This window comes from Galeopterus variegatus, unplaced genomic scaffold (assembly GCF_000696425.1).
Source record: "Galeopterus variegatus unplaced genomic scaffold, G_variegatus-3.0.2 Scaffold14490, whole genome shotgun sequence".
NCBI classification, from domain to species: domain Eukaryota; kingdom Metazoa; phylum Chordata; class Mammalia; order Dermoptera; family Cynocephalidae; genus Galeopterus; species Galeopterus variegatus.
In genome coordinates this window covers 16,762-27,793 of record NW_007740601.1, presented here as the reverse complement: position 1 = coordinate 27,793, position 11,032 = coordinate 16,762, and the positions used below count along the sequence as shown (strand labels likewise).

General features: G+C 40.7%; 1 protein-coding gene across 1 annotated transcript in view; it reads left to right on the top strand.

The window, feature by feature from the left end:
• Positions 1-1,064: 1,064 nt before the first annotated feature.
• The window catches only part of LOC103581979 (sodium channel protein type 11 subunit alpha-like), a gene marked incomplete at both ends in the record, with an annotated part of 23,547 nt that continues 13,579 nt past the window's right edge, over positions 1,065-11,032 (top strand). The window contains 4 exons of the mRNA XM_008563673.1: positions 1,065-1,178; positions 2,097-2,211; positions 4,151-4,305; positions 8,000-8,173. Of these exons, the coding sequence (XP_008561895.1) occupies positions 1,065-1,178; positions 2,097-2,211; positions 4,151-4,305; positions 8,000-8,173 (558 nt within the window). The remainder of the gene's footprint in view (positions 1,179-2,096; positions 2,212-4,150; positions 4,306-7,999; positions 8,174-11,032) is intronic.

The window sequence follows — 11,032 nt, the reverse complement described above, 5'->3', positions numbered from 1 at the left end:
TCTCCAGGCTCATCCACGCTGCTGCAAATGGCAGAATTTCATTCTTTTTTATGGCTGAGTAGTATTCCATTGTCTATATATACCACATTTTCCTTATCCAGTCATCTGTCAATGGACATTTATGTTGATTCCATAGTCTGGCTATTGTAAACAAAGCTGTGATAAACATGGGAGTGCAGGTATCTTTTCAACACAATGATTTCCAATCCTCTGGATACGTTATGGAAGTTTCTTAAACAACTACAGATAGAACTGGTCATAGGGCAGTTCTATCTGTAGTTGTTTAAGGAACTTCCATAATGTTCTCTATAATGGCTTAACTAATTTACAGTCCCACCAATAGTGTAGAAGTGTTCCCCTTTCTCCACATCCTTGTTTGTTCTCTGTCTTTTTTATAATAGCCATTCTAACTGGGATGAGGTAACATCTCAATGTGGTTTTGAGTTGCATTTCCCTGATGCTTAGTGATGTTGGCCATTTTTTCACAGGCCTGTTGGCCATTTGTATGTCTTCCTTTGAAAAATGTCTGTTCAGCTCCTTTCCCATTTTTTAAGTGGATTATTTGTTTTTTTACTGTAAAGTTGTTTGAGCTTTTTATATATTCTGGATATTAATCCCTTGTCAGGTATGTAGTTTGCAAATATTTTCTCCCATTCTGTAGATTATCTTTTCTCTCTGTTGATTGTTTCCTTTGCTGTGCAGAAGGTTTTTAGTTTTATGTAATCCCATTTGTTTATTTTTCCTTTTGTTGTATGTGCTTTGGGGGCCTTATTCATAAAGTCTTTGCCCAGCCCTACACCCTGGAGTGTGTTTCCCTATGTTTTCTTCTAGTTTTGATTAGGTAACTATGCAGCGACAAAGTTTGCCCAGAATTATTTTATTTTGAATTTTTCCAGGAACAGTTTTTAAAAAGAAAAAAAATATCAGAAGAAAAAAATCAAAAGAAAAAAAATATCAGACTATTCTCATGACAAACAGAAAACAAAATAAAATTCTGACCTGTTTCATCTCAAGTGCAGTGTCCAGGAAGAATATTAATTCTACTCTGGCCTTCTCTGTGTCAGGCCTATGAACTGCATCAGGAGACCGAGAAGCCCACCAGCCCAGGCGTTCAAAGTGTGGAAATTGACGTTTTCCCTGAAGATGATGCTCATTTGACCTTACAGAATCCCCAAAAGGTAATTTTCTTAGGGTGTTATTAGAAGGAACATGTGGCTCATCCACACACCTTCTCCAGGATAGCCTTTATGGAAAAATATCAGAATGAATGCAGAGACAATTGCCAGAATTGAGTCTTAAGCAAAAGTGTAGGCCAGGGTTTCTCAACTTGGCTACTGCAACATTTGGGGAAAGAGAGTCTTGTGCAGTGGGCTTTTTTGCGAATTACAGGATGCTTAACAGTATTCTTGGCCTTTACCCAATAGATGCTAGGAGCATCCCCCAGTTGCCATCATCAAAAATGTCTCTAGACATTGCCAAAATGTCTCCTGGAGGGCAAAATCAATGAGAAACACTGGCCTATTTTTCCAGGAGTTGAGATAGCTGAAAATTACACCCTCAGTAAAGTAGCCTTCTCCTCATCACCTGGCTTTCCTAATTGGAGTTAGGCAGCCTATCAGGGTTATAATTTGTAGGGAGGAAAAGATTAAGATATTGTGTTTTTGCATGCCTTGCCACTCCTCAGCCATGGAGAGTAGTCACAGAATTGTCTCCTGAAGTCAGGCTGGGCAGAGCTCTTAGAAGGGGACTCAACAGGAAGGGTGCTTTCTTGACACCCCTCGTATCTAGAAGCCTTTTCCCAGTTGGTTTCATTTCTAACAAATCAGACCATATTAAGATATTGTGTTTTTGCATGCCTTGCCACTCCTCAGCCATGGAGAGTAGTCACAGAATTATCTCCTGAAGTCAGGCTGGGCAGAGCTCTTAGAAGGGGACTCAACAGGAAGGGTGCTTTCTTGACACCCCTCATATCTAGAAGCCTTTTCCCAGTTGGTTTCATTTCTAACAAATCAGACCATAAGGAACTACCATTGTGCTGCCATTGTGAGAGAAGGACTTGGTAAAAGATTTGACCTTTCCTTCGTTCTGATGTGCAGAAATCTGATGCTACCAGTGTGCTCTCAGAATGCAGCACCATTGATCCACAGAATACCTTTGGATGGTTACCTGAAATGGTTCCCAAAAAGGAACCAGAGAGATGTTTGCCCAAAGGTAAGTGGCAGTATTTCTGCATCCAGTTCACAGAATCTTTGGACGGGATTTCTGTTCTTCTTTGAAGCTCTGTGGTTTTGGTAGGTGCCTTTATTCTACTTCTACTGGGGACAAAAGCAAAGAGAGGGCACCCATAGATTCTTGGGGCCATGATGAAGTAGAGGAAGAAGGGATTTCAAGAAATTCTTGCTTTAGGTAGGCTCCATTCACACAGCTCAACAAGCAGGGTAAACACTCCAGAAAACTCCTAGGAAGCCCACTGGGCCACCATGCCCGCCACTCTGTATGGTCCCTAGTACACCCATTGTCAGGATGTTTGAGGTCATAGACCAAGAGAAGAACTTGGCCATTGTAGTCAGGATCTTCAGCCCATTAGCCAAACTGTCTAAATTCAAATTCTGGCCTCTAAATTTACTAGCTGTGCACTTTGTTCAATTTAGTTAACTTCTCTGTGCTTTTACAAAAAAGGATATAAAATGAGGATAATAATAGTACCTACTGCAAAGGGTTGCTGTGGGTATTACGTGAGTGAATCTAAATCACATAGAAGAGTGTCTGGCACTTAATAAACAATCAATAAATGCAGCCTTTCCTGATTCCTTGAGTGAATGTAGTGCCTCCTTCCTATGTGCCTTCATTTTCTTCTTGTATTCATCGTGGGGAATTTATTTGTATCAGTCTCTACCATGAGGTCCTTAAAAACAAAGGCTGTGACCTAATCAGCATTGTATCTCTAGTGTGACAGTAGAATCTGGCCCAGATAATGGGTTCAACAAATGTTGATAAATAAATAAACAAGTGACTTAACAAATGAATAAATAAATCTAAAAATTCAAAATTTCTCTGTAAGTTTGGGATTAACCTGGGCCCAGAAAGAACACCAACAATGGGTTTCAAATTCACATTCCAGATTGTTTGACAGTGCCAACACTGGACAGAGGACAGGCTAGGGATTCCCCATAGACTGCAGTTCTCCTGATTTACATTTGGACTGGTGTTAACAGTGGAAATGGAGAAGAAAAGTGGATTTCTAGAAGGGGGAAGGAGTGGGACAAAAGGCAGGGGAAAAATAGTCTTTTAGGAAGATTAATCTATTGATGTTCTGAAAGGTGGAGGAAGGAAAAAGGAAGAGTGGGGAGACCTTGCAGTGGCTTAGGAAGATGATGAGAAGTGGAATGTTGTAATCACCATGAAGTAAGGATCAGCAGAATTTGGAGAAGGGGAGGAGGAGTCAAGGCAGAGTGGGTGATGTCATCCATGCTGAAGGCTTGTGTGTGTTGAGAACAAATGTTCAGCTACCTGTAAACATCTCAACAATTGATCAAATTCTTTCATGTATGGCTTGGGTGGTTCACAAAGCTTGTGGCCATCCTTACCTCATTCCCTGCAGTCCTTTGGGCATAATCTGTATACTATTACTGAAAACAAAATTGCTTTATAACAACCACAAAATCTTAATGGCATACAATATAAACATATGCCTGCATGATTCAGCTGATCTAGGCTGGGTTTCTCTGCTGATCTTGGCTGGCTTTATTCATGCAAGTGCTATTACCTGGAAATCAGCTGATCTAGCTGGGCTCAACTGGGCAACTTGGCTCTGCTACACATGTCTACTGTCCTCCTCCCAGAACCAATGGGCTAGCCTGAATATGCCTTTCTTATGGAGATGTGCAAGTGAGCAAGTGGAAGCACACAAGGCGTTTCAAAGCCTAGGCTCAGAACTGGTGCACTGTGACTTCTACTCTATTCTGTTCGCCAGAGGAAGTCACATGGCTGAGCCCAAATCCAAGGGCTTGGAAAGAGGTTCTACCTCTTTAATGGGAGGAAGTACAGGTCACATGGCAAGGGGTATAATACAGGGAAGGGTGAAGAATTGAGGCTATTAATGCAATTTACTACAGACACTAACAATCATGCTACTGCTGATTCCTTTCAGGCCTCTGTTGCTGCTTCCCATGCTGTAGCATGGACAAGAGAAAGTCCCCCTGGGTCATTTGGTGGAATCTGCGGAAAACCTGCTACCAAATAGTGAAACACAGCTGGTTTGAGAGCTTTATTATCTTTGTGATACTGCTGAGCAGTGGGGCACTGGTAAATTATCATGGTCTTGTGAAGACAATGGGCATCAGGGCAGCTGGGGGAGCTATGTTCTGATTTGGCCCCTCATGGGACTGTGAATGTGGGGAGACCAGGCAGAAGTGGGATCTTCACTGCTGATTCCCTTAGGGGGCAGAGTTTTGTACAACAGCTTCTGGAGTCATGCTTCAACAGGGAAATCCCCAAGCCAGAGATGCTTTTCCTGTGGGAAAGAATAATCTAAACCAGTACGTTAAAGCAGCTACTGGAGTCTGGCACTTGGCCCCAGGCCTGTCCATCTAACTTTCATTCTTGCAGGATTTCTAGACATTTCACTGTAGCCTACATATTTCCTCCTCTAGACAGCAATGCTCCTAGCCTCTCTTTTCCTGAAGTCCATAGTGCTGCTTTCTAAAAGGTAAAATATTAGGGGAGAGGGCTACAGGGACCAGATTAGGCTATAATAAGTTGCCTTGGTATTTTCCATCATTCATGATCCCTTGAAAAAAAGGAGGATTCTGATTTATATGCATGATCCTTCCAGATCGACGTGTGGTATGAATCCAATTGAGGTTTGGAAATAACTTTGAACCATCAGCCTTTATAGCCATAGAGTTATAAATTCCTTTCTGCTCTCTCTCCATACCTTCTGGCCCTTCTTGTCTCCTCTCCACCTCCTCCCTCAGGGACAGCATCTTCGCTCCTATCACCTACATGTTTCCTTCTCTCTCTCCCTCTTTCACAGCCTCCTTCCTTTCTCTTCTATATTGTGTCTCACCTTAAAATGGCCATAATATGGAACTAAACTCTCTAACTATTTGTTATGTCCGGTGAATGGAGTCCTGGGTGCCCCCTTCTTGATTTAGAGTGACAGACATTTCACATTAAGTCACTAGCAATTGGAAAGGACAGGAAATGTCTTACTCCTCTACCACATGCCTTCTGGTTAGCACTTTATACCTGTGTGTCCAGCAGGAATCTCAGATCCTTCTGCCCCTTCCTGTGCAGGTCATGAGTCAGGTAATTGAAAGAAGATACTGGCAGCTTTATGCAAGGTAGACATACTTTATTCTTCAGATGTGAGCTTCACAGACATGCTTTATTTTAGACACAAGCTCAGTCTCTATTCCACTGACCCTCCATACTCTGCCCTCCTTACATGCTCCACTGATCTTCCATGCTCTGCTGACAGCTTTATGCAAGGTAGACATACTTTATTCTTCAGATGTGAGCTTCACAGACATGCTCTATTTTAGACACAAGCTCAGTCTCTATTCCACTGACCCTCCATACTCTGCCCTCCTTACATGCTCCACTGATCTTCCATGCTCTGCCGACCAGCAGTTCAGAGCAATTGTCTCTATACTCTTAGGATACAATAGCGGCCACAAGCCAAGTACTACATAATTACAACAATCATGCAGAATCAGTAAATGGGCTCACGTGTGCAGTTACACTACTTTTATAGCTTGCTTCTAGCAAATGTGCTGAATCTTGTCCATTTGTAACAGATACAAGATGAGAGATCCTGGCTAAACTTTTCTACTTTCCTTACACTGTGTGATCTCTAGGTGAAAATAGATGAGTACATACCAGAGCCCACCATAGACCATGATCAACATACATCCCCATTTATCTATTTACTGCGATATAAATTATTCCTCAAATAAAAAAAACAAATTTCTCTAAAACTGTCCCAGGGAACTCTCTTAATATTTCATTGCTAATCTTTGGTCTAGGGTCACCTGTAGACTGCTGGTAATTATACTTTCAGTGGGTGTCTGTTCATATTCAAGTGGTAAAGTTTCTTTTATTTATTCCACAAATGGTAACTGATGTCTACCATGCCCTTTGCTAGTCAGTGGGAAAGCAGTGGTCTTGTCAGAACACCCCAGACACATGCCCTGTGGTGCCATGGAAAGAAAACTTGTAATAAGAGAAGTAGCAAAGGGCACACTCCTAGTTCTCATCTGCTTTCAGAGAGGCAAGTATAGGCTGGGCAGAGTAAGACTTAACACACAATGCAGAGGGTGCCAGGAGAGGAACTCAGCGCCTGTTTCACTGTGCATATTTGTAAAAAGATGAGAACAAGAAACACCTAGTTCGTTGCCACTTTATGTGGTCTGTGGACCAGCAGCATCAGTATCATCAGGAAGCCTGTTAGAAATGCAGTCTTGCCCCCCCCCCCCCAGACCTGCAGAATCAGAACCTACGTTGTAACAAGTTCCCCAGGTAGTCTGGGGCTCTTTAGAGTTTGAGAAGCTCTGATCTTCTAGACAACTTTGTAACAATGGGAGCTTCCTTGTTCAGGAAATGGCTAGTTACAAGGTGGGAGCCTCCAAAACTCAGTTGCTGGTTATCAGCTGTTCATCTGTTGAGCTATCTCAGACCTTCTGAGTCAGCTTGTTGCTAAACTTCCAAAGTGAGGAAGGAAATGAGCTTCCCAGGCCATTCAGATTTGTCTTTCCTGAGGCAAACAGACAAGTCCCTGACCTTCAGGACCTTGGAGTCTAGTAGGGAATATAGATGAAGCAATTGTATACCAGCAATCATAGCCCAAGATAGGTGAAGCAATTAAGTGATATGCTCAGAGAAGCCATGGGGGATGTGGGGCCATGTAGGATGGGCACCTGATCCAATCTTGCTGGAACAGGACAGTTTCATTTAATAAATATCAACTAAGCTGAGATCTTAAGGCTGGTAAGGAGCCAGCAGGGCAGAGGAGGAGATGGAGGGTCTTCTCCAATCAAAAACCCACTTGGCAATTGGAAGTGAGACTGCTTTACTCTTTTGCATTCTTTTTTCCCAAGGCTGTGGGTAGACTTACCTTAATCCCAACAGCAGGGCTGATCTCCTTCCTGCCTTCAGTGTTTGCCTAAATGTCTTAGGCAAGTTTAGTACTAGGCCCGCTTCTCTCCCTTTTCTCATCCTTAGTAACTTTGTAAAGGCCAAAAGGGCAGTTTATATTCAAGTTATATAGATTCCACATAATCATATACACACTTTGGTGGAGGGAAATATTTGGATGTTGCATAAAAAGGGTACCTCTGAAAGTCATGATGTTCCATTTCCATAATTCCACAATGAATGTGTGATATTCAAAGTAATTTACACTGGGAGTTCTAGCCCAGAGCTTCACAAATTTTGTGTGTCATGGTATACATTCCAAATGATAATATTTGTTGGGAACACTGGGATAAATGGATAAAGCTGTTTGTGGTGGAAGATGATGGGCCTTAGGATTGGCAGGATCTACCATGGACAAAGGTATTTGAATTTAATGTAAGCACTGCAAAGGCACTGAATAGAGCCACTGAGGAAACTGGGAGGATGAAGAAGACGGTCCACCACTGGGTGGTTCTGAAAGAGTTGGCAGGATATATTTGGCAAGAGCTGAAAGGATTAGGAAGTACAGGAAATGGTGTGGTGGTCTATTAGGAAGATGTTTTCATATCTTGGGAGCCAGGATGAGAGACTGGGGAAGTATAGTAGCAACATAATTCTAGAAATAGGATTTTCCTTCTTCCATTTTCAGTTATTCAATGAGTTGATTCCATTGGAAAAGTTCAGCCTTAATACCTTTTAAGCAAAACGTCACCAATAGAAATACTAGTTTTATTCGTATAAGGAAGAAAAACAAAAAGTAAAGTCAACAAGTAGTTCTTTGTAAATACTCAACCTGGCCTGTGACTATGGTTTGTCATTTCAGGTATTTGAAGATGTTTACCTTGCTGAACAACCCAATATTCAAGCATTACTAAATTGCACTGACATTATTTTCACATATATTTTTATCCTGGAGATGGGTCTGAAATGGGTGGCCTTTGGATTTCGGAAGTATTTCACCAGTGCCTGGTGCTGGCTTGATTTCATCATTGTCATTGTAAGTTAGACCTCTGTGGCCCATGCAAGCCGGGCGGGTAAGTGGGGGAGAGGATCATATGAGAGCTGCTTTTCCTATGTGCCTCATATGGATACCTCTCCAAAAATTTGTTGTTGTTGTTGTTGTTTTATTGCCTCTTCACTTTTGTAAGTAGTTGTCATTTGTCCATCAGCAGTCCAGCCCTTCTCTGGCCCCACCCATCATACACTGCACTTCTGATGCTCACCACCCCAACATTTTCCATGATGGCTCTCATCCACTTCTCTCCATAAGCACTGACTATGTCTGATATACCTAGAATAACTTTGAGTATCCATTTTTTTCCTTCTAACTTTCCATTTCTTTTCAAGATTTGCCAAAACAGGTCAGCACCCAACAGACTCGGCTGATCCCCATCTTGACTGTCAAGCAACATAAAAGGATTGTTCACATGCATTCTCTCATCTAATGTGTGCAACAATTTACCAACTTAAGCAGCAGTATGCAACATCTACTACATTATAGATAAGAAAACCTGAATCTCAGAGGGTTAGCAACTTGTTTCAGGTCATAGAGCTGATAAGTGGTAAACCTGGGATTCACACCTCCATCTGTATGATGCTAAAGCTAATAATAGTAGTAATGGACCACATTTATTAAGTACTTTCTCTATACCAGGTATTTTGCTATATGCTCTGCATGCATTTTATCTTTTAGTTATCACAGCCACTCTTTGTGGTAGGTACTGTTACTTTTCCCCATAATCAGAGGAAGAAAGTAAGTCATAGAGAGGCTAAGAAACATGTTCAAGATTGCCCAGTGAGAAGTGGTAGAGGTGAGATTGAAATCTAGTAAGTCTCACTTTAAAGCCCTTTATTTTAAAATCTATACCCTTTTTACCATGAGATAATTAGACTTTGTTTCTGCTACTTAAGGAAGTAGATAAGACAAATGCATGAGCATAAGCCATGTGGTTAGCAAACCCCACTGGAGACCCAGTAGACTGGTTATTGGTGGACACAAACAGGCCATGTGGTTGAGGCATTTTAGAAAGGCACAAGTGCTGTAGGAGCTCCAACAGGACTCAAAGATGGGAATAAAAAATCTACAAGCTTACAAACAATTCTTTCAATTTCCAGATTGCAAACAACTCTGCACCCATTATCTTATTAGATTATAGTGAAAAATCTATAGGCCATGCGAATAGATGATTGTTATCTCCATTATAGGCACCTGTGGTTTACTGGATACAAGCCCAACACTTTAGGAGACTGGGTCCTAAAGCTAACTTTTCTGTTCTCTTTCTGTGTAACCTTAGGCAAAACCTTTCCTCTCTTTTGACATTAGTTTTCTTCTCTTCTTCTTCTTCTTTTTTTTTTTTTTTTGGTGGGTGGCCAGTGCAGGGATCAAACCCTGGGACTTGGTGTTATCAGAACCATACTCTAAGCAACTGAGCTAACCAGCCAGCCCAACATTAGTTTTCTCATGGATAAAAAGGAGGGTGTGGACTATAAATTGCCCAAATTTAAATACAAAATAGAAAACATAAGTCTGGCAATGACCATTTAAAATATCAAAACAGTAGTTCAAAACTACATTATCAAAAAAGAGCACCAGGCCCAGATGGGTTTTACAGGCAAGTTTTACCAAACTTCCAAGGAGCAGTTAACCACAATCTTGGTCAAATTGTTATAAAGAATAAAAAAAGAAGGGAAGCTTGCAAACTTGCTTAATGAGACAAGTATAATCTTGATGACAATATGAATAGAACAAAGATAAATAGAACATAAGTGAATGGAATGAAAAAAGAAAATAATCTCGTAATTATACATCTTTATAAATCACAGTGAAAGCACTCAATAAGTGTGGTTCAGTATTACCTGGGCATCATACAGACTGAGGTGTGGATCCCAAATTCACCAGTTATCAGCTTTATGAATTCAAGCAAGTTGCTAATCCTCTGAGCTTCAGGTGCTTTTATCTGTGATATGGTAGGTGCTGCATATAATGCTGCTTAGCTTGAGACATTACTGTGCAGATTAAATGAGATAATGTGTATGAAGAATCCTATAATGTTACTTGTCAATTAAGGACATATAAAATGACCTTTATAATTATGTAATATAAAAACACGAACATAAACTACAGAAAAGATATACAAATTCAACTACATCAAAATGTAAAACTTTTATTTTTCCATTCAACAATACTGTAATTACAGTTAAAGACAAGCTAGAGCCTGGGAAACAGTGCTTGCCATGTACATAACAGATCATTATTATCCACAATATATAAAAACTCCCTAAAGATCCACAAGAAAAAGACAAGCCATTGTAAAACTGGGTGAAGGATACAAATAGGCAATTCAGAGAAAGAACTCAGATTGCTAATAAATGTATGAAGAAATACACATTGTTATATCACTAGTTAGCAGAGAAGTGCATATTAAAATGAGATACCTCTTCACTCATCAAGTTGGCAAAAATTTTAAAGTTGGATGATATCTAATATTTAGAAGGATATAGAAAAATAGAATATGTAATCACTGTTAACAGCATAATTGGTACAGCCATCACAGGGAAAGTTTTGCACTATTAAGTAAAATTACAAATAAGCCTTAACTTACAATCCAGAAATATCACTTTCTGTTTCCAGGGAAAACTCTTGCATATGAACTCAGGAAAAACACACATCTGTTCAGTTTACTGTTTTTATAATAGCAAAAATGGAAATAACCTAGATATTCCCAAGCGGAAATGGATCGATAAGCATGAGTTTTTATATGGTGTTTAAAAGGAGCAAATTGTGGGCCAGCCCAGTGGCGCACTGGAGAGTGCGCCACTTGGGAGTGCGGCAGCGCTCCCGCTGAGGGTTCAGATC